Genomic DNA, 27,187 nt, shown 5'->3' on the forward strand with positions numbered 1-27,187 from the left:
ATTATTTAATGCTAAAGGAGACGACCTAGCGCAAGTTATTCGACGCTAAAGGAGACGAACAAGCGCGTTTTATATGACGCTAAAGGAGACGACCAAGAGTGTGTTATATGACGCTAAAGGAGACGACCAAGAGTGTGTTATATGACGCTAAAGGAGACGACCAAGAGTGTGTTATATGACGCTAAAGGAGACGACCAAGCGCGTGTTATGCAACGCTAAAGGAGACGACCAAGCGCGTGTTATATGACGCTAAAGGAGACCTTTTATCATCAGTAACGACAAAGGCCCCTGACCAAGGGTCCATAAATGGGAGTGAGAATGTGTTGACATTTCTAAAAAATATTTTTCACTGAAAATTCATCCCCTATGCTCCCACATTTTTAGGACATTTTCAAAATTAGGTCTTGTGTTCCTACTTTTCCCTTCAATGTGCCCTATCCTCATTTGTTAGGGTTAGGGGGATACAATCTGATACAAATTTATAAAAAAGGAAATGTGGGAACAAAAGGCCTAATTTCCGTGAAAAACAATTTCTTAGAAATGTGGAAAATGTGGGAGCACAGTGCTGTGGGAGGCACGCTCCCTGGGAAATGCTGCAGTGATGCGAGCGCGAGGCGTAAACGTAGTGAAAGACATTCCCTTTTAAAACCAAAACGTAGCGGTGTAGATGTCGCCAACAATGAGTCCAGATCCAAAGCATCAAAGTCAAAGTGACGTCCGCTCCATCTTTTCCCAACGGTTCAGGGGGAGGCGAGAGGTGCAGAGCGGCGTGGAGAGAGGTAATGATGCTCTTTGCTTTCCCATTATCCTCTCACCACGGTTGGATGCACACCGCACACACACCCCTCCACCACCCTCCTTCAGCTGGATGAAAAGGACATCAGTCATTTGCAGGATGTAACTAGCAGCCTAATAGAGAAGGGACAGTCCACAGTACTGGTGGGCGTGCGTCCTCTAACCTGAGGTGAGCTGTCAGTCAAACCTGCCAATGCTTCTTGGGAATAAAAAAAAAAAATGCTCAGCTAAACGCCCACTCTGCCTCTCAGGAAAAGCTTCAAACCTGCAAAAAAAAAAAAAACGATTCAGAAGAGGAAATGGAGTCGATTCGTCAGCACTGCAGCAACATTTCACTGTCGAACCTGACAGTGATGCATTAATGTAGGAAACACAAGCAGCTAGGAAACAAATATAAAAACTCAAAGCTTGGTACAAGAACAAAAGTAAAGGCATCAACAGAATACTTTATGTGTACTGTATTGTCTCTGATGCGGGTTTTGCTGCTACTGGACTCAAATCTTAGCACAATAGCTTTTTGAAAGAAGGACAACTGGACATTTAACCCTTGTGTTGTCCTCCAGGGTCAAAATTATTCTTTCAGACACTGTTTTTTCCATTTTTGTTGCTTATTTAAGCAATTTGGGCACTTTCTTCTATTAACACCAGTATATTCACCACTATATTTATTTGCACTAGTTTTAGATTTATTTTTGATTTTTATCTTTGGTCAATAAACCTCATTTATCTGAAATTTCCTAGTTTTGTGTGTAAGAAAAAAAGCTGAAATTTGAATAATTTGACTAATTTGTTAAGATCAGAGGATTGAAGGTAATGGGTAATGAGAGATCTGTCAAAATGTAGTCAGGATGATGCTATAAAATTGACCACAACGCCCAAAAGTCTACAAAAATAGAGATCTGAGCCCTAATTTCCTTTGCGAGGAGCGTCTTACAGAACCATTTATGTCATTTTGGTGCAATTTGGATAAAAGAAACCCAAATTTATGATATCGAAACTTTGAAAATGGGTCAAATTTGACCCGAGGACAACAGGAGGGTTAAAACACTTTGTGAAAATGGATGTCACACCATCTCCCATCCCAAAGCCGGAGCACTTGAAGGTTTTATAAAAAGGTACGACGGCTTAGTTTGAGCAATATTTTGTTAACTACAGGTCTGTGGCAGTATTTATCTTCTGGTCATACATTTAGATTTCATTTTGTTTTCTCTCTGCGATGTGTGTAGTAGCCTGACATCGCCCAACAACAAATCCCTCTAAAAACATTTTTGATTTCCAAGTCAGCCGGTTGTCATTCACCTGCAGTTGTTGATTTATTGTTTTAAAGTTCTGGACAAAACTCTTAAAACTCCACATAAAACCAGCGGAGGAGACTCTGGATTCATGTTTTAGATAAAGAGTGATCACTGTGTTTTTATCTGTTAAAAAATAAAACACGTCGGATCTGAAACTTTCACTGTGCTCCTGATTTTATTTTTTAAGTCGAACACAATGTTTTTTTTAGAAGTTTTTAGCAGTTGAATATTTGGCGTCTAATAGGAGACTTTAAATAATGCAAAAGGCAGCACGGTGGCTAAGTGGTTAGCACTTCTGCCTCACAGCAAGAAGGTTCTTGGTTCGAATCCAGGTCGTTCCGGGCCTTTCTGTGTGGAGTTTGTATGTTCTCCCTGTGTTTGTGTGGGTTTCCTCCAGGTGCTCCGGTTTCTTCCCACCATAAAAGACATGCATCTTAGGTAGGACTACAGTTGAAAACTAGCCAATTTGCTAACACCGAAATGTTCATTAATGTGCATTGTCCTAATCAAATAAATAAATAAAACTCAAATGCACGACACATCCAGAAGCAGATGCAGGTTCATTAGAACAGCAAATCCAGGCTTACGTGTCGATGACGAACAAGAAACCAAACGAGAGTGGAAGTCTAAATTAAGACTTTGGGCCCTATTTTAACGATCTAAGTGCAAGTCCACGTGTCCAAATCTACTTTTGCTAGTTGTATGCGGGAAAAAGAGGGCCGGGTGCACGGTTCAAAAGGGTTGTACTTAGTGACTTCCAGTGTTTGGAGTAATGCAATTTCAGTAATGTATTCCTTTTTGCTCTAACACAGTAATATAACCAATTTGATATACTGTATAAACATACGCATTCTAATTAAATTTCGGGAAATTTATGCTTGTTACTATCTCAGTAACGCGAGGTACAACGCATTTAAAGCAACATTTATAATGTTTTTGTGTTTTTTTAAGAATTCACCAACACCCCAAAACATTTCTTCACAGGAAAAAATGCCGTGAGTGATGGTTGCTGTTATGAAAAAGGAAATGTGGGAACTAATTTAGGAGAAAAAAAAATTCTTAGAAATGTAAAACATAGGCGCGCTCTGCATTGGCCGGTCTTATGCTCCATAGTGTGTAGTGTGTGTTTTGCTTGTGTATTTTCTCTTCAGGTGGGTGCTGTGCAGGTGACGTCACTCCTGCAGTTGAAGATGATCAGCTGCTTTTGGTAAAGATTTCTTTAAGTTGTTTCGTTTTACGGCAAATGACTTGATTTATCTTTGATACGTTTCTGCTTTTCCCTGAATTTCCTCCAGTTTATTTATTAGTTCTGTCCTGTAGCTGCTCCTGGACATGATGAAAATGAAAGTAAATGTGTGGTTTCTGGTCCGGTGACAAAGGAAATGTATGTTATGTGGGTGGATCACTTTTTGACATTACAAACAACCACATAAAGCATTTGTCTAAGTGTTAGATTCAGTCTTTCTCGCTCACTTTGTTCCAATACAACAACGCAGGTACGAAGTTTCTATTACCCTCAGATGTGTTATAACATTGTGCTTCCTGTGTTTTTGAACGTATTGTCAGTATTTTGTGTATTTTGGATCCTAAGTAGGCGATATTAAAGATCTTCTGACTCCTTATGAGCCTGTGCATCCTCTTAGAGCGGCTGGTCGTGGCTTGCTGGTCGTTACAAGAGAAGTATCTGGTTTTAATTTAAAGTAAAAGAACTTTAATTTAAGTTAAGTAATTACAATTAATTGGGCTGCCTCACATAAACTCTGCTTTGAAAAGAGAGAACAAACATCCTGATGAAATTGAAATTAAATGTCTGGGTGACAACACAGTTTTTTCTGTGGGTGTATCACTTAATATGAAATACTGTACATCCACATTACTGACAGTTACGTACATTAACTTACGACTCTTAGTCCGAGGCTCATATTCCATCTTTCTGTCTTACTTTGTTCCAGTACAACAACCCAGGTAAGAAGATTTTATTGTCCTCAAACGTATAAGAAACCTTGCTTCCTGTGTTTGTGAAATTGTATTTGTTTCATCGGCAACATGATAAAATCACCCAGCTCCCAGTCTGTGTTCGGGGGGGGGGGGTCACCACAGTTAAGAATAACCTGAAGACCGTCCTCTTTGATAAAGCTTATAGTTGGGGAGTGAGGAGCTGCAGCGTTTGCCGAGCCAGGCCAACCTGCTTCTCCTCATAGTCGTCTTTTGGATCCTAAGTAGGTGATATTAAAGATCTTCTGACTCCTAATGAACCTGTGCATGGATCGGCAGGTCGTGGCCTCCTGGTTGACTGACTGGTGACGTAGAACTAAGAAGTAGGCTGACTGGCTTTTGCAGTTTGGACCCCTAAACCCTGGAATGGCCTTCCTGCAGAAATTAAGTCAGTCAAATCTATCGTTGCTTTTAATTCTCTTCTTAGAAAGGCTTTGCATCTTAGTGTGAATCTTGGTTCATTTATTTATGTTGAATTATGTTGTTTTAATGTATATCCTGTAGTTGTGCATCACTTTCAACAGTTTACAAAACTAATATAAAAAAAAAAGCTTAATCATTTTGAAAGTGTGTCTGTTTTATTATGTATAAATATGTATATATTTCATCTAAACATTTGTTGTGCTATTTGTCAGTTCTCAGCAAACCATGGAGGGAAATAAACTGGAGGTGAGTGTGTCTGCACTTTTTATCAACAAAATCTTTCTTTCGTTTTTATGTCTGCTTCCTTGTTTCATGACATCTTGATCATCTTCCAGGTTGTTACCTTTCAAAAACCAGGACATAAAATAATGAAAAGTTTCTATAAAATCATATTCATCTATACTGTAATGTATGTTTCCTTTCCTGAGCAGAGACAAACAGAGGGATCTGCAGTATGTAAGGAACTACAAACCTAAAACTGAGGGCCAGCTGCTCAGGATTCTACTTCATGGTCCGGCTGGAGCTGGAAAATCTAGTTTCATCAACTCTGTCCAAAGTGTCTTACTCGGCAGAATGTACGCACTTGCTTTGGCGAACAACACCTTTAGCGGCTGTTTCACCAAAAAGGTAACGGGGGAACTTTTCATTGTTTTTCTAAGATTACATCCCATTACATACAACTTTGTGAACCTTTATGAAACTTGATTAGATTAGATTAGATTCAACTTTAATGTCATTACACATGGACAGGTACAAGGCAACGAAATGCAGTTTGGGTGCATGATATATACTAGTTTCATAAGTGCATAAGTGAATAAATATGGAAATGAATACTATTATAAACAGAATTTTACAGATGGGTTTGTCCTATGAATATAAAATATAGATAACAAGTATTGTGAGCAAGATTTACAGCTGGATATGTACTGAATATGATATACAGGTGGATATTACTATAAGTAGAAATTTTACAGATGTGTACAATGAACATAATATACTAATGGTTTACAGAGTTTACAGGTGAATATGTGTTATGAATATATATACAGGCGGCTATTATTATAGACAGAATTTTCACAGATAGATATAAGTTAGGCTAAAATAATGTATGTGTAATAATTTGTTTAATTATTTACATGTATACATTTGTATGTGGGAGTGCGCTCTACCAAGGGGCTGTTGCATAAAAGTAGACTGAAGAAATCCAGGATAAGTGAAAAAGCGCAGCTTGACGTAGTGTGAGCCGCTCATCGCAGCTTAATCGGTTGTACGTTTGCCGATCCAGGATGAACAGGTGGAGCTATGTCAAGCCAGGTGTAGATAGCCGGGATAAGTGCACGTTCATGGCTTTTTTAAATAGACCACGGTATCATCACAGATTTACTGATGCGGAAATGGAGAAGACACATTGTTCATACTGTAAACAGAGCAGCAGCTTCTTGTGGAAGTATGATAACACATTATTTATAAAAAAAGAAAAGAATAAAAAAGAAAAAACAAACACAGCCGCTGTCAAGATACAGCTATAATCCATTCCGGATAACAGGAATATCCTGGCTTAATCCCTTATTCTGGTTTGTGCAATAGCCCACATGGGAGCTACCCAGGTGCCCCAATGATTTTGTTTTCAAGAAGGCAGTTACTTTAGAAAACTCTATAGAGACCCACTACAAAGCCCAGTCGGAGACACGTCTGAATGCAAATACCAACAAGTACACATTCTGTACTCAAGGACTCGAGTACTACAGCGTTGTAGTTTACTATATGCTGGCTGGGTATTGATTGCTCAGTGTTACCTGCACTCTTTTTTTTATCCGCTTTATAGTCAGAGATGGGAAGTAACGAAGTACAAATACTTCGTTACTGTACTCAAGTAGATTTTTCTGATATTTTTACTTTACTTTACTATTTATTTTTGTGGCAACTTTTACTTCTACTCCTTACATTTTAACACAAATATCGGTACTTTCTACTCCTTACATTTTAAAAATTGGCTCGTTACTTTCGTTTTGTACAAGACGTTATGTCGGGGAATAGCGCGGACACGCGCCACACACCGCGAGCGGGTGCGCGCGCTACACGGAGAGAAAAGTGAGAGAAATGAAAAAGAGAGCTGAGGATAATCAGATGAGAATGTGTGTGTGCATCTTTGAGAACTGTAAGTCGTATAACTCATGTTGTCGGTTCACTTAAGCCTGTTGTATTGGTCTATAGTTCTTCACATTTAAAGTAAGTTAGCTAGTGATTCTGATGTGTTCTTCACCTGTTAGCTGGGTTGCACGTTGATTTTATTGAAGCATCAGCACACTTTCACCAGCTTTATTCGCATGAGTTTTTTTTTTTACTGAACTTCAGATGCTGTAATTCAATTGACAACTGGATGGAAACTTAGCTAGAGAGAAGTTGTCTCCATCCGTGTTTTAACAGACACACCTGGGGGGACGTTGGAAACCAGAATCAGATTTAATCCAGTCCTAATCTAGTCCTCAACTTTCACATTATTTCACTGGAGTTAATCTTATTATTGTTTACGTCATCAATACCATATTCAATCTAAATGGATGGGAACACATCTACTGTACGTTGCATTTGACGCAACTCAACAGATTCTGCATTCTGCATTATTCACAGCAAATCATTGAGGCTTGATGGCGCTAACGTTAGCACATAGTAGTATGGATGGTGTTAACGTTAGCACATAGTAGTATGGATGGTGTTAACGTTAGCACATAGTAGTATGGATGGTGTTAACGTTAGCACATAGTAGTATGGATGGTGTTAACGTTAGCACATAGTAGTATGGATGGTGTTAACGTTAGCACATAGTAGTATGGATAGTAGTATGGATGGTGTTAACGTTAGCACATAGTAGTATGGATGGTGCTAACGTTAGCACATAGTAGTATGGATGGTGCTAACGTTAGCACATAGTAGTATGGAGGGCGACATGATTGAAAATGAAGAAAACAGCAAGACATTCCCATCATCCTCAACCTTATCTGAGAGAGATATTTGAGACAGTAGGCATCAAGAAGGACTCCTGGTCAATGTGCTGGGGAACTTCTTCATTAATGTCTGTTTAGTCATTCATATTTTAATCCTTTATTTTATTTCCAGAAGCCATATTTGAGCACATACATAAATGTAGATTATTTTAAATGTTTGGGGGAAAGATTAAAAATAGAAAATAGATCTGTGAATTCTCACAGAATCACAACTGAATTCATCTTGCTAATGAGTCGGAATTTTATTAACCTGGAGTCCCAGTTTCTGTCATAATAATCATATATGTATGTTTTAGGCCTATTGGCAGACATCCATTTAAAATGTAGCCTTTGTCATATAAAAACATGTCCTCCATGTCCACTGGAGTTCCTCGGCGTCTCTCCAGTAACATTTGTGCTCCGGGTAGCTTTGCATAAAAATAGTTGTCACTTGCGAGGCTACTTTCACTTTTATACTTTAAGTAAATTCCAAGCCTGTACTTTGTTACTTTTACTTGAGTAAAGAAGTTTAATCAGTACTTCCACTTTTACTAGAGTATTCTTTAACACAAGTATCTGTACTTCTACTTAAGTACGGAAAGTGAGTACTTTTCCCCATCTCTGTTTATAGTACACGACCTACAAGATCAAAAAAGGCGCAGAGACCTTTTACCCTTTTGTCTTCAATGACATCATGGGCCTGGGTCCAACCATTGGGGTCCAAGTAAAAGATGTAAATCTGGCTATGAAGGGAAAGGTGAAGGAAGGTTACAAGGTACAGTTCCTTTGCAATGTTTTCCACAAAATGGGTTAATGTTATCATTTTTTAATTATATACATGTTACCGCCGCCTCACAGGCCACAACAAAAGAAGAAGATGCACAGTAATGTAACAATGATAAAGTGACATTTATTAAATGAGAAAGATGAGATGGGATTGTCATAATAAGTGTGAATGAGGGTGTATGGATGTAGTGGAGAATGTGAGGTGCATGTTGTCAGTAGTTTAAGCGGAAACAACTAAACAGAGAGAAATCATGCTGGTGCGTGGTTGGGGAAATGCAGCCGCCTGGTCTCAGGACAGGCGGGGTTAGGGTGACCACCCGTCCCGCGTAGCGCGTGCGCGCACAGCGTTTGAAGCCCAATTCACGCGTCCCGCAAATTGAGACCGTGTCACGCATAATCAATGCTTGCTCAAAAAAAAAAGTTGGTCGCTCTATATCTTGGAGCCCGAGGCAGCCAAACGAACATTAGGCTCGTTGGACATGAACTGCGCCTGTAAAGTAGACGAGAGCAGGCGGCAGCAGCCGGGGGTGGTGGGGGGGGGACACTAAAAGCTGCGGTAAAGTCGGGCAGTTTCCAGCCGATTCCAGAACAGGAAGTGACTTTAACACTGTGGTGCGATTCCGATTTAATAAAATATAATCAGACCCACATATCAGCTGGAACAGTCTCTAGTTTTAATTGTAGCTCTCAAAGTGCTCTACATGCGATCTGATGATCTGATTTTAATTAACAACACACTGGAGATGATCTGTGATCTGAACGGATTTAGTCTCTCTGACTTCTAAACGTCACTATCAGCCAGAATGTCCAGAATATGTCTTTAAATCAGACAAATAGTTAAAATCCCTCCGATTCGTTGTCATGACAGCGCAGGCACGTGCATACCAGACACTGGGAAGGGACTTTCAGGAACGCGCTTTCCAATTCAAAAACTGGAGAAAGAGCCCGAGTCTGAGCAGTCTGAGACCCCCCCACCATCAGTTAGAAAGAGAAGGGGGGTACAAGGAAGACTGGGAAGACTCTTTTGTTTAAACTGTTCCTGTGGTGTTGAGCAACTACAATTCCTGTTAGTCCTATAATTTTATATTAAAATGTATTTAAAGTGAATAAATTGTAATGAAAAATAAAATTAAATAGCTAAAGTAAATCGTAAGTGGAAGTGCATCTGTCAATTATATTATAATTGTATGAGATTTCAAAATATTAATCTTTATTTAGAAAAAAATACACATTGGTTCTATTCATGAGCTTACATCAGCAGTTACACATGTTCAGGGGCATAGGGCGTTATTAATATACTATGCAAGGTGGTAGAAATGGGTAAACCAGTATTAGTGAGCCTGCCCGTGGGGGGGGGGCACCGCTTCGCCAGGCAGTGTCCCATTGTCCCTCAGAAACATACCACTTGTCCCCCCTTGGGCTTATTAGCAGGTGGTCACCCTAGGCGGGGTTAAATAGCCCGGAGGACGGCCAGGTAGCGATATTACAAATCACACTATGGCCACGCCAAGACCCGCCCTTCAATACCATTTATTGGCCAGGACGCCATGACAATGCAAGGTAACGTAACCCCATTTGTACAGGTCCTATCCCCTGACCAATCGGCTATCCTAACCTTAACCACTCGAGGTGAAAGGCCTAACCAACCATTCACGCTGTTTTGTAGGGCGGGTCTTAGCGTGGCCATAGCGGGATTTGTAATTTTGCGGCCAGGTACTCCCAGTCATGTCATTATCGCATCCACTACACCTGCAAGCTGACAAGACAACCCACAGTACACATGCATGACAGGCCCAGGGCTATCACATACATTATATATTTCTATTTATTTCTATTAATTTACGGTCATTTACTAGATATTAACTTGTTTTCCAGTTCAATCCTGATTCTAAGTTGTCAAAGGATAATCAGTTCTACAACAAAGGTCCAACCAACAACGACAAAGTGCATGTTTTGGTTTGTGTCATTAATGCCAACACATTATCTCAACTAAGTGAAAATATTGTGAAGAAGATTCGCGAGATAAGGAAGGAAGCCAGTGAACTGGGTGAGAGCAGACATCTCTGTTTATCCTTTTCTACATATTATTTTTCAATAGATCACTTTTTTTTAAAAGTATCCTGTAGCTGTAATCCACAATTTACTTACATCATGGATCTTTGTTTGTAGTTTCTGTAATCACAGCAGCTGTGTAATTTCTAGGTATTTATGTCAGTTACACGACACAGTAGTTTTGTGTTCTCCTTGCAGGTATTCCTCAAGTGGCCATTCTCACCAAGATTGATCAGGTCTGTCCTGAAATCAAAGATGATTTGCAGAACATCTACAAGATTAAGTGCCTGAAGGAAAAGGTTTGTTTAATAAGTAATACTACAAATCTGTACATAGATGGATGGAGTCACAGTTGAAAATGTATTGAGTTATTCTGTCAAAACATTGACAAAACCGAGGGGGTCCTCACAGACAGATCCGTTGTCCCTGACCCCCAGAGTTGAAACCCCAGACTGCGTGGACTGCATGGACTGCGTGGACTGCCCTCCGTTTAGAAGTGTACAGATGTTTTCGGTTCATTATTAGACTGTGGCGGGCCCCATTGTTTTTTTTTGTCAAAATCATCACTAAAACTCATGCCAATAGAAAGGTGCAAATAGCAGAAGCTTCCTATTAATCGGCCAAATACGATTTGAATTAAATAAAATTTGCAGATGTGGGCACAGTCCTTATGCAGTACATTAGTACTACTACTATATGGATTCTGATACCCAAACTTGGGGCACTGACTAATTCCCAGAATGCATCACATACCAGAGATCTTTACTCAGGAAATACAGAGAAATTCAAATCCTGACTATTTTTTCCTCTGCACACACCTGACCAATTGCTGCCTATAGTGGCCCTAATGTAGTATTGTAGAATTGTATTGTTACAAAAACTGTTGGACATTTCAAGTTCCAACTTTTATTTTAGAAGCACAATTTAAGCAAGTCATGGCATTGTCCACGCTTACAGTTTTACAGCAACGGCTGCTGCTTTCATTTTAAAACTCATGATGGATCGTAATGTCTGGCTAATCCCTAATTAACTTAATAACATCAGTATGAGTCCAAAAGCCTAAACTGCCATTTGTTGTCTTGACGTAGATGGAGATGTTCAGTGCCAAAGTGGGAATTCCCATGAACTGCATCTTCCCTGTGAAGAACTACCATGAAGAAATCGACCTCGACAGTGACGTTGATTCACTGATCCTGAGCGCCCTGAGAAACATCATCAACTTCGGAGACGATTGCATCAACAAGTAGAACGAAGGATCAGACTGACGTGTGTAATCACAGCATAAAAGGCTTTAAAGTCGCTATATGTAACTGTCAGTTTGTAATGATTGTAGCTTTGGACAAAAGCAGTCGTGTTTTACCACACCTGCTGTAGTAGAGGTGCTGTACTGCCCACTGTATATCACTGAGTTAGTGTTACTGGGAGGTCATGTTGTCTTGGTGAATGTTTTGCTCAACAAGAAAAACAACTCAAGTACATTAAGAGAAAAAGTTAGATAGTAATAAAATATAAAACTAGACACATTTAACAAAGTTGCATTCAACAAAAATCATTCAACAAGTGTATTTTGTCAGGTGATTGTGACATTTAACCAATATTTGAGATGTGTGAAATACTATTTTCAAAAATAATCTCAATAAAAACTATGTAAAAAAAGACTAAAATGTTTTGACTAAAACTAGAGTAAAAACGCAACGCAACGACTTTTAGTTAACTAAAAATCATAAGTGAAGGACTAAATATGGCTACAAAGGACATTTGGCACAAGACTAAGACTGGGCGCCCAGTTAGCACACCTGGTAGAGCGGGCGCCCATATATAGAGGTTTACTCCTCGACGCAGCAGCCAGTGTATTTTGTCAGGTAATTATAACATTTAACCAATATTTGAGATGTGTGGAACACTATTTGACTCAGGATTCTCCTTCATGGTCCGGTTGAAGCTGGAAAGTCCAGTTTCATCAACTCTGTCCACGGTGTCTTACACGGCCGTATGGACGCACACGCTTTGGCGGACAACACCTCTCATGGCTGTTTCACCAAAAGAGTATAAAGAGTTTTTGATTCACAAATTCATTGTCACATAAAAACCTTGCAAATCTTTACGAAACATAGTGGGCCCTGTCTTACACCCAGCGCAGCGCAAAGCCCATCTTTGCTCGTTTGAATAGCAAATGCACCTGCGCCCATCTGTGTGCTGGTCTTACAGGGAGGTGTGTTCAGGTGCATTCTGGGCATGCTTGTCTTCCAAGGAGGTGTGTTCAGGTGCATTCTGGGCATGCTTGTCTTCCAAGGAGGTGTGTTCAGGTGCATTCTGGGCGTGCTTGTCTTCCAAGGAGGTGTGTTCAGGTGCATTCTGGGCGTTCTGGTCTTACAGGGAGGTGTGATCAGGTGCATTCTGGGCGTATTGCTATCTTAATGGCATTGCGTCATTGACCAACAAAAACCTAAAAAAAAAAGCAGCATTTCATTGTTATTTGAACAATGAATTAGTAAAATGCTCCTATGGTCATGCACAGGGACGCATACTATGGTTGTTACACGCACATGCAGAAGATTACATATAAAAAACGATGGTGTTAACCATTCACCCGGTGCACAAACCCGCTAAAACAAAACTTATGGTTCCATGAGAACAGCAGCACATAGTCAGAGAAATATGAAACCATGTTGAGGTAAAGAGAAATATGAATGCTGAATGAATGAATAAGAAATTAAACTAAATAAAACTATTATTCAGGAAGACGGGTTCCTAAACTTTGTGCAGCAGTGACACAAAAACTGCATTGGCCGGTCTTATGCTCCATAGTGTGTAGTGTGTGTTTTGCTTGTGTATTTTCTCTTCAGGTGGGTGCTGTGCTGGTGACGTCACTCCCCCAGTTGAAGATGATCAGCTGCTTTGGTAAGATTTCTTTAAGTTGTTTGTTTTACAGCAAATGACTTGATTTATCTTTGATACGTTTCTGCCTTTCCCTGAATTGTCCCCAGGTTATTTAATTGTTCTGTCCCATAGCTGCTCCTGGACACGCAGGACGTAACAGTCCCTGTTGAGACAGATTCACCTTTTGGTTCCCAGTCCTGTAACCGGTCAGTGATCAGACTTGTGGCTGTGTGTTGAGGCGGTGTGAGACTCTGTTACAGCAACAAGTTTAAAATGGCTTTGAAAAGAGAAAACCAACATCCTGATGAAAATGAAAGTAAATGTGTGGTTTAAGAAGTGTTCAGCTTTTGCAGGCCCTCAAATTAAAGTGAATCAAGCAGTTTAGTTTAAAGATGAGTGGTGCTGCCTCTTTGCATGAAATAAAAAAGACAGAGAAAAGAACTGCGTTGAAAGAGAAAACCAACATCCTGATGAAAATGAAAGTAAATATGTGGTTTCTGGTGCTGTGACAAAGGGAAATGTATGTTATATGTGGGGGTGGATCACTTATTGACATTACAAACAACCACATACAGCATTTGTCTAAGTGTTAGATTCAGTCTTTCTCGCTCACGTTGTTCCAGTACAACATCGCAGGTACCAAGTTTCTATTACCCTCAAATGTGTTGTGATAATATAATATAATATATAATATTGTGCTTCCTGTGAATGTATTGTCAGTTTTGTGTCTATTTTGGATCCTAAGTAGGCGATATTAAAGATTTTCTGACTCCTTATGAGCCTGTGCATCCTCTTAGATCGACTGGTCAGAGAAGTATCTGGTTTTTGCAAAGCCTTAAAATTAAACTGTATCAAGAACTTTAGTTTAAGTAAAGTAAGTACAGTTAATGGGCCTGCCTCACATAAACTCTGCTTTGAAAAGAGAAACCAAACATCCTGATGAAATTGAAAGTAAATGTCTGGGTGACAATACTGTTTTTCTGTGGGTGTATCACTTAATATGAAATACTGTACATCAACATTACTGACAGTTACGTACATTAAGTCACGACTCTCAGTCCGAGGCTCATATTCCATCTTTCTGTCTTACTTTGTTCCAGTACAACAACCCAGGTAAGAAGATTTTATTGACCTCAAACGTATAAGAAACGTGTGTTTGTGAAATTATATTTGTTTCATCGGCAACATGACAAAATCACCCAGCTCCCAGTCTGTGTTTGGGGGGGGGGGGGGTGGAACCACAGTTAAGAATAACCTGAAGACCGTCCTCTTTGATAAAGCTTATAGTTGGGGAGTGAGGAGCTGCAGCGTTTGCCGAGCCAGGCCAACCTGCTTCTCCTCATAGTCGTCTTTTTGGATCCTAAGTAGGTGATATTAAAGACCTTCTGATTCCTAATGAACCTGTGCATGGATCGGCAGGTCGTGGCCTCCTGGTTGACTGACTGGTGACTAAGAACTAAGAAGTAGGCTAACTGGCTTTTGCAGTTTGGACCCCCCAAACCCTGGAATGGCCTTGCTGCAGAAATTAAGTCAGTCAAATCTATTGTTGCTTTTAATTCTCTTCTTAGAAAGGCTTTGCATCTTAGTGTGAATCTTGGTTAGTTTATTTATGTCGAATTGTGTTGTTTTGATGTATTTCCTCTAGTTGTGCATCACTTTCAACAGTTTACAAAACCAATATTTAAAAAAAAAAAGCTTAATCATTTTGAAAGTGTGTCTGTTTTATTATATGTTTTAATTACTTAAAGCCTGGGTTTTGTGTTAAATTTTTTTTAACTTTAGTTAATACATCATTTGGATGTTTGAAGACCGGAACAATTCAACAAGGTGTGGCAGGACATAAAGTGTGTGTGTGTGTGTGTGTGTGTGTGTGTGTGTGTGTGTGTGTGTGTGTTTGTGTGTGTTTGTGGTTGGTTATCTGTCAAACTGTGGGGAGGTGTGTCTGTAAGAGTGTGAGTATGCATGAGTGTGGTTTAAGATCCGGTGAAGTAGAGGAATACTGTTAACTAGTATGAGCTGTAGTGTGATTGGAGAATGAAACTACACAGTATGCTGGTATACAGTATGTATTACTTCTTGATGAAAATAATACAAATGACACATAATTTGGATGTGTTTTGATAGCCCAGTTTTATTGTATATATTTACCACTTGTTTCTTTAGGATTTGGGAGAGAAAACTCCAACCCTAAAGAACACGAAACTCCTCCACGTAAGATTGTTTAAAAAACAAAACAGGTTCTTATTAATGGACAACTACACATTATTGCATGTTGGGGATATCTTTTGACTCATCTAAACATTTGTTGTGCAATTTTCAGTTCTCAGCCAACCATGGAGGGAAATAAACTGGAAGTGAGTGTATCTGCACTTTTTATCTGCTAAATCTTTTACTGCACAATCAACCTTGTTTCCTTGTTCCATGACATCCTGATTAACTTCACAGTTGTTTTGTGACACCTGGGTTCTATGAAATATAGTTTAGTCTACTCTAATGGAATATTTCCTTTCCCTGAGCAGAAACAAGCAGACCACTCTGCAGTATGTGAAGGACTACAAACCTAAAACTGAGGGCCAGCTGCTCAGGGTTCTCCTTCATGGTCCGGTTGGAGCTGGAAAATCCAGTTTCATCAACTCTGTCCAAAGTGTCTTACACGGCAGAATGTACGCCCAGGCTTTGGTGGACAACACCTCTCACGTCTGTTTCACCAAAAAGGTATCACAAACTGTTTATTGCGTCGATTCAATTCAAGAAAATTGTATTTATGCTATTCAAATCATAAGAGTTATCCTCAGTCCATCCAGAAAAATGCAGCGATTTTTTTGTAATTGTTGCGGGCAAAAATCCTTGATGATGCGTCACGTTTTCTTAATAAATGCAAAGGAATAGGCAGGATGTTTATGTAATTTTGTGCAATGAAATTGCTGGAACTTGCAAAAACTTAACAAAAATAACGCGTTATTACGTCAATTGAATTATTAGATTAGATTAAATTCAACTTTATTGTCATTACACAGGTACAGGTACAAGGCAAAGAAATGCAATTTGGGTCTAACCAGAAGTGCAATAGCAGTAAGTGCGGGATATACAATGGTTCCATAAGTGCAGAACATGTATAAGTACTGATTAAATATAGAAATGAATACTATTATGAAATGAAACAAACGAAACAAATGAAATTGCGATTGCACAATCGTGTTTTTCTGGAGGGACTGGATCTTAAGACACTTTACAGATAGAGTAAGCACATTTTTGGGATTTGGGTCTGGATTTCCAGGCTGCAAAATAACTGCGCTTTTCTCTTTCTGCTTATTAGTACACGACCTACAATATCGCAAAAGGCCCAGATACATTTTACCCTTTTGTCTTCAATGACATCATGGGCCTGAGTCCAACCGGCATCCAACTGAACGATGTCAAACTGGCTATGATGGGAAAAGTAAAGAACGGTTACGCGGTACAGTTACCTTGCAATGTCTTCCACAAATTAAGTTTATTATTTCAATTATGTACTAAATTCTATTTACTTTCTGCCATTTAACTGGATACAAACTTGTTTCCCAGTTCAATCGTGATGCTAGGATGCCAGAGGAGGGCCCATTCTACAACAAACAACCAACTGACAACGACAAAGTGCATGTTCTGGTTTGTGTCATTGATGCTAACACACTAACCTGCATGAACAAAGACACTGAGGAAAAGATTCGCCAAATCAGGATTGAAGCCACTCACCTGAGTAAGAGCAGAAATCTCTGAAAACATTGAGTGTTTAATCGATAACAAAAAGCCACACTGGGGCCCTGTTTACGTTACGCTTGCACGTGAAAACATAACATTTTTTAATCAGATGTAACTTTTGTTTAGACGGCGACCGCGTTTTCGGGGCTTAAAAACGCAAAAAAGGGAAACCCCCCTCCAGAGTGAAAATCTTAAAAACGCTCCAATGTCATGCTCCCATCTAAAGAATAAAAACGTAAAAGTCTGCAGCCTTTGATGTTGCATTGAGGAGAGGGAGAGAAGTAGAAGGAAGGTTTACGCAGGTGCGCGGACTTGGTAGTGTTGTGTTGCAGTGCTTCAAACTGCCACCTAGCCACCTGGCGTGCATACTACATCAAATTTTACACACTATTGCGTCACCATATGCATGCAGATCCCCCCCCCCAACACTAGTCTATACGCGGAATAAAGAGTGAGAACGCAACGCCACTTTTGCATTTCTCTTCAGTGCGTCTACGTCTAAACATAGCCTGGGTATTAAGCAGTCCCTCCTGTGGCTTTAACAGTTTCTTTAATCACGGAGAACAACAGTTTTCGTTTTCCTTGCAGGTATTCCTCAAGTGGCCATTCTCACCAAGATTGATCTGGTCTCTCCTGAAATCAAAGAAAATTTACAGAATGTCTACAAGAGCAATTACCTGAAGGAAAAGGTATGTTTTCATGAGTAATATTGGGATTTGCTTTGTAATGGAGGCACAGTTAAAATGTATTGAGGTACAGTATATTAATTAAATTGTTCAGTATATGAGCGCTACCCAGAACTTATTCTCTTCCTACATGTATATCAGTTCTGATCCAAACTTGATATCCTGCCCAATTTTCTAATTCCTACCACTTACCAAAGATCTGTTTTCGCCTTATTTAAAGCCATGTGAATCTCTCTGTCTAGATTCAGATCATTCCCCAAGAAGAGAAGCTGCAACTTCAAATCAAGTCTCAATTTTTGTGTGCCCAATCAGTCCCTCCAGAAAAACATGATTATGCAATCACATAATTCAATGCACAATTAGCCAAAGTCTGCCTATTATGTGGGGGCCGGATTTTTTCAAATACGCCACACTTCGCCACATAAGTTGCCGATTTCCACGCAAAACAATGCAGGGCTGGCATGATTTCACAATCCCTGCGTTTTCGTTGCAAAGAGTCACATATCATAATTCTTTAAATTAAGACCAGTAGTCAATTAAAAGCCGTTAGTGTCCGGGGGCGTGGTCAACACGGACAAATTACGGCCGGCCTCAAATTAGGGCCGGGGAAAAAATAGTGTGGATAATCTCCTGCGTGCCTTTCATATAATGTGGCTTCAAGTTTACCGTAATGTACACGCCTACCAATTTAATTTAACAGATTTAATAATATATTCATGCTTTTTTTTCGGGTTACGGTACTTATGTAAAGTATTATTTTCCTAACGGTATTTTAGTCTATTTTAGGCTGTATGCGTTACGCAGCCGAGTGTGCCACCAGGTGCCACTGGATGGCCGTACCTGTTGGATGTAACGCGGGTCTCTTTAGTGACAGCAGAGAATGATACATCTGGTGCTAGTGACAGACTTTTCAACAACAAAACAAAAATACTTTTAAAGTATGCAGAAGAAAACTTGTGTTGTTGTATGTTGTGTTTGAACATAGATGGAGCAGTTCAGTGTAAATGTGGGAATTCCCATGAACTGCATCTTCCCTGTGAAGAACTACGATAAAGAAATCGACCTCAACGACAACGTTGACTCACTGATCCTGAGCGCCCTGAGAAACATTATCAACTTCGGAGACGACTGCATCAACTTCCACAAAAATCAGAGTCGTGCTTCTTGTCAAAATTACAATCTGTGACATTATCAGCAGGATTTATGATTACTTTTTACTTACCACATTTGTATGTTTATTACTTTAAAGCCGTTGAAAACTAACCTTTATATCTTCAGTTTGTCTCAGTAATATGGAATATCATTGACTAAATAAGCAGCCATAAAGTTAAAAAAAGGACATATTTGGGTATTATAAGAGTTCACTTAACCGCTCAGTTTATCTGCTACTGTAGGAATATGTAGGTTTGGTTTAATCAGATTTAAATTACATATGTCATGAGATCATAAAACATCTTTTTCAAATAATTGAGGAGAGCACAGACAAAACATTCTCATGTAAATTGAATGAAATTGTTCTATCTTTGCATATTATGTGTTAATGTAAGAATTCATAACTTATAATTTGAAAAATTAGTTTTCAGGACCTTTCATTTGCTTTCAGTAATCTAACAGAACAATTAGTGTCTCCGTCTTTATAAATAGTTTTGTTTATTGTAAACAATTAACTTAATTTTGAAACCTACATAACTTTATATTATTTACACAGGTCCCAAACATACAAAATAGTTCTGGCTGCATCTAGAAAACCAAGTCTTATGTTATAATATTTCACCCAATGTAACCAACATGTGGCTTCAACAACCAGCTAAAATACAGTAAATCTGCTTTTTCAACCTTCAACAGGATGTGATTATTTTTTAAGAGTTATGTTTCCACATGTAATAATGTTAAATTACACATGAAACACCTAGAGAAAATACATAATTTTCCAGTTACATTGATTAAAATACAAGGCAACAAGAAGCTTTAATAGTATTATATTAACTAATATATGGTTTGGGGAATGGGACCTCAGACTAAAAAGACTAACCCTTGTTTGTCTTCCTGTCGACCGTGAACTTATTGTCTTTCCAGGTCAGAATTGAAAATTAACTTATTTTTTCTGACGTTTTGTTGCTTTTTTTCAATTCATGGTCAATTAACCTAATTCACATGACATGACATTATACATTTTTTTTTGTTTAAAAATGCAGAAATTATGAATTATTTTGACTAAAAGTTAAGATCAGAGGATGTTGTGTGTTGGATTCTGTTTAGAAACCTTTAAAAAAACATTCAAATGCTATAAATTTGAATTAAACACCCAAAATTTAATGTAAGTAATCATTATTTTACATGTAAAGAACGTAGTTCCATATGATTCACATCTATGTTATGTTGGGAAATTTGGTTTAAAGAAATATATTTCTAATGTGAAAAATCCCTTTGAAAACGGGACCAATTAGACTCGAGGAAAACACAAAGGTTAAATCTGCAAAGATTAATAAAATATATATATTTATAGATTTATAATCTATAAAGAATTAACCTTAGCCTCTATTTTGATGTAACAGCGCCTCCCACAGACGGGAATACGTCATTACAGTTTTTAGGAGGTTGTTTTGATAAATAACATAATTAATCACTCAGCTTTCAGGGACATAAATAATGTAGGCCTATTTAACATTTAGTAATTTAGCATTTCAATGATTTAACTTCTAAAACTCATAATTACAAGTTAACGGAGCAAGATTTACTTCCAAGAAACAGCATTAACTTCTTCCTCTGGTTCAACATAAAGCTGAGGCTGAAGTATAGATGTTGAATAAAAAAAGAAAGGCACAGCTCCAGCTGCAGAACATAGCCTAGCTGTTTTTAACCCTCATGTTGTCCTCGGGTCAAATTGACTGGTTTTCCTATATCCATATTATTTTTAATTACCCAATTGTAATTACCCATAATAACTTGATTGATTCCACACAACGCTCTTTGGGGTGATTTAGATGGGTAATTTTGGGGTGTCTTATTCAATTTCAGAAAACAAATTGAAGTGTTGTTGAAATAGTGTTGAGTAAAAGTTGACACATTCCAGTCTGTGATTATCCATCAACATCCATTCCTTTAATTTTAGTCTAAATAATTCCTAATTTCTGCTTTTCTAACTCAAACATTAGGTATAATTTCCTATAAATGAGGTTTATTGAACATAAATTCCAAAAATAACTGTAAACTAAAGTTAATAAGTTAGTGTTACGTAGTGTTGAAAATGTCAAAAAAAGTGACAAACATAGGAAAAAAAGTATCAAAAGTGTTGAAAAAATGACAAACGTAAGAAAAAGTTAAAAACATCGATAAAAAGCGAACAAAATTGTTGATTTTGAATTTTTACGGGAAGACAACACAAGGGTTAAAAATACATGACTTTCTAAGTGATATTATTGATCCGTCTTGGGGGAATGAATGCTGCATATGTGAGTTTTTTGTAGACAAATCCACCAGAGCTCACCAAAAAAACAGTGACTGCTTCTTCAAGTCCACCACAAAAATAAAAAAAATCTTCCATCTTCATCGATGGACGTGCACCCAGCGACAAACAATCATTATGGGGCAAAGGGTGCGGGGATGGATGGATGGATAAACAGAAATTATATCCAAATATGTATGCACTTAAGGTAGTGGATTATTAAGTAGATTTTTAATTTGTACCAATGTTAAACCATAACGATTACAGTTTAACCGCTACCATTTAAAGCTATAGTGCGTCGTTTAAGTAATGACAACAACACTGTCGGCGCATCCACATAATACAAGCCTTCAGAGAACGAGCCTTCAGAGATAACGCACTCTCCCCCCCCCCCCCCCCCCCCCCCCTCGCCACACAGTTGCTAGTGGACAAGGAGATACAAAGGATTAAAAAAACATGATGGACTCTTCAGAAGAGGTCATATCTTCACTTGAGTTTCTGCGTGTGTAAGTTGGACGACGACACAATCTTCTGAGCATTTAATGACACTGAGAACACAGAGAGAGTTGTGTGGAGCTGATAGTCTTAATTAGCTCATTAGCAACATGGTTCTTGCTCAGTATGAGATCCATTTTTAAAAAATGTTTGTCCAAATTAGTCACTTAAAATACAAATGCTTGGGAAAATTTAATCCAGGTTGAAAAAAAACCGGGAAATTGCCTATTAAAGTTGAGAATACAACAGCAGTATTTAAATGTTGGGAATCAGTACTTATGTGCTGGTTAGATCCTCTTAGTTTGGCTGAATCGTGCGTAAGAAAACAGCTGAAGACAGAGAACACTTTAGATGAAATAGCATTTTCTTCTTTTGTAATAATAATACACCACAGTGATTCATTAAATACCATTCAGAGGGCTGTAACTACAGCTCTGTTACATCACTCGTGATATAGAAACTTTTTTGGGCTTTTAGACAGCCGTTAAATGTGTAAGCTCACCTACAGTTACGTATTGGCTATGTTAGCATAGGTAATGCAAATAAAATTTCACAAAGAAGTGCCTCTTTTTTTTTTAATCAGTTGAATAAAACCAGATTGATCACACATAAGGTGTGCTAACTCAACAGGACTCTGCATTTGAGTTACATTAAAGTATGAAAGTGTTATATATTTTAAAGTTTACAGAGCAAAACTGCATTATTTAAATATGTTGGGTATCCGTACTTACGTGCTGGTTATATCCACTCTGTCCATGTCAACCACGGTAAAAAAATGAGAAGGCAGAAGTGCTGGACAGTTTACTCCTTGTTGTCGTCCATTACACCTGAGTGTGTGTGTGTTTAGAGTATATGTGAGGACTGTGTGTGTGTGTTTAGAGTATATGTGAGGACTGTGTGTGTTTAGAGTATATGTGAGGACTGTGTGTGTGTGTGTTTAGAGTATATGTGAGGACTGTGTGTGTGTGTGTTAAGAGTATATGTGAGGACTGTGTGTGTGTGTCTGTGTGTGTCTGTGTGTGTCTGTGTGTGTGTATATGTTTAGAGTCTGTCGGGACTGTGTTTAAAGTATACGTGAGGACTGTGTGTGTGTTTAGAGTATATGTGAGGACTGTGTGTGTTTAAAGTGTAGGTGAGGACAGTGTATGTTGTGTGTTTGTTTAAAGTGTATGTGAGGACTGTGTATGTATGGTGAAAGTGTACGTGAGGACTGTGTGTGTGTGTTTAAAGTGTACGTGAGGACTGTGTGTGTGTGGTGAAAGTGTACGTGAGGACTGTGTGTGTGTGGTGAAAGTGTACGTGAGGACTGTGTGTGTGTGTGGTGTGTGTTAGACCTTTTCTGTTTTTGTTCTCCACTGTGGTTATTTCGAGGTTCCTCTTTTTCTCTGATTGCTACTGATTGTGTTGATTTCACTTCATTGTACTTCACACCGTCTGCAATCAAGCACAACGGTAAGCCTGCAATGATGCAAAAGCTACATATTCTATGTCTACACACTATTCATGTATTTATTTACTTGACTCTTTCTTATCTTACTACACTTCATCTCAAAGGATGTAGAGATTGTTTGAAAAATACCTCTATCTTAGGTGTGTTTATTTCCACATTTAGAACTTCGGTTTGTTTCACAGCACTGAGTGAAGAAATTAGATTGATTCCTTGACAATACTTAGTTTTTATAGCGTTTTAATCAACATTGTTCAAATATTCACAAACACACAGTCCTGATGGCTGTTCAGCATTTGTGGTCTCAAAAGAATCACAAGTGTACTGGGAAGCAAACCGAGTTTAGTTGCACCAAAGTTCAAATGTAAGTGTTTATAGCAAATTTGTAGTATTAATATATATTTATTTTTTCAATATACCGTCAAATATTCTAGTCCCTCTTGCTGTTTATTTTTCTTCATTCTTATTTCTGTTTAAATGAGGATGGATGAAATATAAAGCATTTTATGTTTGCACTGTATTTATTGAACAATAAATGGATGAAAGCTGCTTTCACTTTCACCTGCTACCTGCATCTGTCAATAATTCACCAGTCTAGGTACAAAATAATGTCATAAACCAAGTTATTATGTATCCCAGTCAATCGAACCAGGCATCTGATTGGTCTACTAGACATTTAGAATGTGCCCAAATCACTATTAAAGCTCACCATGCTCATCACTAAACATTTTACTCTTACTCTCTATTTTCATGTCAATCTTACAGAGTGTAAAGTGCTGATATTACGCTTTTTGGCTTTCACCTTTCCTTTATTGTTTTATATTTCTTTTTTGTGTGTGTTATAGATCTACAAAGTGAAAAAGCCAAAGTCCCCCCCCCAAAGGGACTTACCATCTCCAACAGAAAACACTGTTCATAATCACTGCGTCACTTTGTCACACGTTATAATGCTCGCCTAGCTGCTAGCGTGGCACGCCTCATATTTCTCTGGAGAAAGGAGATTCCCTACTCCGCGTTCCCGAAGCAGGAAGTGTGACATACTGTAGGCCTGAAGTGAGATGAGAAACAGAGAAATATTTTGGAATAAAACCAATGTCCCCAAAAGGTTTAATTTGATGTAGGAAAAAGTAAATACATTGCAACATATCGCAGAATGTTGCGAAATGCTTAAAATCGCAAAATTTGGCACTAAGCGGCTAGCCCTCTCAATGCGATCTCATGGGAAAGTGTATAAATGGCCACTTTTAATGCCAACTTATTAGGACTTTTCAGGTCTTTTTAGGACCTCTCATAATTTATGCTTAGACAACAAAACGTCTTAAATAAAGTAACTTAAGTAAGAAACATACTTAACATACATAACCAAAGCCAATGGTTAAGTTAAAAAAACTTGATGAAACAAATCAGAAACAAACATCAGTCTGTTGGGTTAATAATGTTGGATTAATAATTTTGTTGGACCCATTAACCATGAATTATACTACATCTCACTTCTGGAGCAGTTATTTTGGGCATCTAATATTGATGTGAACAGGTTTACTGTTGAATGACGGTGCTGGTACATGGCATAAAATGCTACGTGAAAAAGCAAAAGAGCATTGTGAAAACACACAAAATGGAAATGGGCGTTTTTCAAATTTAATTTGTGAAACCAGGCTAAACTCTGACTTGGTTTATGATAGGATTTATAATCCATGATGATGTTACAGTATATGACCAGTCAAGGTAGGTTAATTATTGTCAAGACAAGGCAGTTTGTTTGTTTTACATAAATAACTATATTACAGGTGACTATACAGCTCGCTCCGATTGGACCTTGGACCCACATTCTTCTTTTGACTTTCTTCCAGTACAACAGGTATGAGCTATACTATAAAGTTTGTGATCTGATGTTAAAATGGTAAATTATGTTTTTTGTGAATTTCACTTAATTTTTGTTTTAGTTAAACCCTGTTTTTCGTGAACTCTTTAGTTTTTTGGTATTGCTTAATTAATTATGTTTGGTTGCGTTAATTTCACTCAGTATGACAGACCTTACAGTCCATAAAACCCTATCAAGGACGTTTGAGAGACTGCATTAGTGAATTCATGGATGCGAAAAATAGTTTAAAAAAAAAATGGACTAATGTTTTATAATTTGGGTTGTTTAATCTTTAAATCTGCTCTTTCCTATGAAATATAAGACATTTTCAATGTTTATTCTGCTTCAAGTTAGTAATGAGTGTGATTTGGGATAGAGAAATTGATATAAACAGCATTCAATGTTAATTATAAAATAGTAAAAAGTAACTGACGATAAATGTAATATAAATCTAATATAACATTGACATTCCTATATTTTTTTACATTTGGATTTTATGTATTTGTTTTAACTCCGCAGCCATGGGAGTAATCTTCAGCTTTCTCAGTAAGATTGTTTTTTAAAGTTATAGGTATCATTCATATAAAGTAATACAATTGTTGTAATTTTTCTCTTATATGAACATGTATCATAATTTTCAGATTTCAGTAACCATGGAGGACAATAAACTGGGGTGAGTGTGTCTTTGTCCTAAAAGTGATTTTTTTATATACAGTATTTATTAAGAGTCCAAGCTTGATGATTAACAAAATACAAAACATACTCACAACTCACAACGTTAACAAATCCTATCCCCCCCCACCCCCCCACTGTCATCACCACCCATCCAGACAGAAATCAAGAAAGATGACAATAATTACAATATGCTAGACCATTCAACAAAATAGTAACAAATAGACCATGAACTAAATAAATATTGAAAAAATGACACTGTAAGCCCATCATTCACATCTCTCACTAGCACAAAGCTTCGGCTACGGGACCCCCCTTCCATCCCCTTAAAAAAGCTGTCTGGCTATCAATAAACCAGTCTGGACCCAGCTGCTGGTGTGTTTATCCATCCGGTTTAGGATTGACCCATCTCCTAGAACAAGTATCTTGGGCTGAATGGAACCTGGTACCTGCAATCCGACGTAGGTTACCGTGTATCTTATCACAGGATCGTAGGACATGAAGTTATAGGCCGTCCTCTGTCTTACATTTCCAAACCAACCGGGCTCGCAAATCATTTATTCCTACCAGCGTTATATTACTGAATAAATTGGGGAAAATAACGTGATCCTCTCTGGGGATAACATGCACTTTTGTAGAATTTTAAATGTCGCTGATGATGATGCACCTTACTATTGATAGCCCACTGTGCTAATGGCACTTTATATTTTATGATGTAGAGATGGTTGGCTTTGTGTATTTGTTGTTGTTGTTTTTTAGTGGTTGTGTTGTTGTGTGTTGTCTGTCAGTCTATCTGTGGGATCTATCTGATGAGCTGTATGCAAGATGAATTTCCGAAAGGATCAATAAATGTCTATCTATCTAACTTGGTGTTTTCAGACCAATTCTAAACAATCTGAATGGAGTCTAATAGAAGTGATGCATACTCTTGAAATGAATAAGGTGCACCCTCACATCGCGTGACATAGTTTTATTATTCCTACAAACTCTATCCCACTCCTCATCATCCAGGGTATCACCACCCTTTCATTGATTGTTATTTTAAACATTGTTCTTACCATAAATTCAAATTGATTAAAAAATCGATTTATTGCCCAGCACTACTTTTAGAGCATTATGCCTTCAAATTAAATTAATGCTTGGTGTATTAATAAAGAAATGGAACGAATTGGGGGGACAGCTATGCTACCTTTAGTCACTAAAGGTAGCATAGCTGTCCCCCCCAATTCGAGGTGAGGTAGTGTAATAGGCTATACTCATTACCTATAATTTTATTATCAAAATAATACATACTAATACTTGTTGTCTGTGTTGTTGTTAAAGTCTACTGCACATTAATGCATGTTTCCTTCCCTGAGCAGAGACAAAAGTGATCTGCAGTATGTTAATGACAACAAACCTCAGACTGATGGCCAGCAGCTCAGGTTTCTTCTTCATGGACCAGTTGGAGCTGGAAAATCCTGTTCATTAACTCTGTCCAAAGTGTCTTACAAGGCAGGATGTGCAGACTGGCTTTGGAAGATAACAACTCATTATCCTGTTTCACCAAAAGGTATTAACAACTTTTGATTGTATTGATAGACAAATAAAAAAACACATTTGTATGGCGTATACAACATTGCAAAATATGTAA

At 38.1% G+C, this 27,187-nt stretch overlaps 2 protein-coding genes and 1 long non-coding RNA gene across 5 annotated transcripts; all 3 read left to right on the forward strand.

Moving 5' to 3' along the window:
* Nucleotides 1–3,525: 3,525 nt before the first annotated feature.
* On the forward strand, nt 3,526–11,850 carry LOC116684633 (interferon-induced protein 44; the record flags this gene model as incomplete). Of its 2 annotated transcripts, XM_032510141.1 has the most annotated exon segments (8): nt 3,526–3,586; nt 4,365–4,473; nt 4,721–4,754; nt 4,940–5,135; nt 8,124–8,267; nt 10,154–10,325; nt 10,529–10,629; nt 11,419–11,850. In XM_032510141.1, coding segments are annotated over 7 exon segments (828 nt in total). In that variant the 3' UTR covers nt 11,578–11,850.
* A 1,835-nt stretch (nt 11,851–13,685) lies between these two features.
* On the forward strand, nt 13,686–19,476 carry LOC116684632 (interferon-induced protein 44-like). 2 transcript variants are annotated; one of them, XM_032510140.1, is made up of 10 exons: nt 13,794–13,846; nt 14,311–14,323; nt 14,630–14,739; nt 15,374–15,421; nt 15,531–15,564; nt 15,730–15,925; nt 16,527–16,667; nt 16,775–16,946; nt 17,537–17,637; nt 18,620–19,476. In XM_032510140.1, exons 3-10 carry the CDS (start codon nt 14,718–14,720, stop codon nt 18,818–18,820), a joined length of 915 nt encoding a protein of 304 aa, XP_032366031.1. In that variant the 5' UTR covers nt 13,794–13,846; nt 14,311–14,323; nt 14,630–14,717; the 3' UTR covers nt 18,821–19,476. The 2 variants fall into 2 exon arrangements, with proteins under 2 accessions (XP_032366030.1, XP_032366031.1); XM_032510139.1 differs by lacking the exon at nt 14,311–14,323 and having other exon boundaries at nt 13,686–13,846.
* Nucleotides 19,477–22,938: 3,462 nt separating this feature from the next.
* Nucleotides 22,939–25,430, forward strand: LOC116684634 (uncharacterized). The gene is made up of 3 exons (XR_004330803.1): nt 22,939–23,026; nt 24,809–24,879; nt 25,402–25,430. It is a non-coding gene; the product is annotated as an uncharacterized LOC116684634 (long non-coding RNA).
* Nucleotides 25,431–27,187: the final 1,757 nt, after the last annotated feature.

The sequence above is a fragment of the Etheostoma spectabile genome, unplaced genomic scaffold (genome assembly GCF_008692095.1).
Source record: "Etheostoma spectabile isolate EspeVRDwgs_2016 unplaced genomic scaffold, UIUC_Espe_1.0 scaffold00019374, whole genome shotgun sequence".
Classification (NCBI taxonomy): domain Eukaryota; kingdom Metazoa; phylum Chordata; class Actinopteri; order Perciformes; family Percidae; genus Etheostoma; species Etheostoma spectabile.

Bases quoted from the DNA above. Each gene is read 5' to 3' on its own strand.
- LOC116684632 (XM_032510139.1), top strand. From the start codon at position 14,718: ATGGCCTTGCTGCAGAAATTAA. The intron at 15,565-15,729 runs GTGAGTGTATCT...TTCCCTGAGCAG, and splicing joins TGGAGGGAAATAAACTGGAA to AAACAAGCAGACCACTCTGC. The intron at 16,668-16,774 runs GTACAGTTACCT...CTTGTTTCCCAG, and splicing joins AAGTAAAGAACGGTTACGCG to TTCAATCGTGATGCTAGGAT.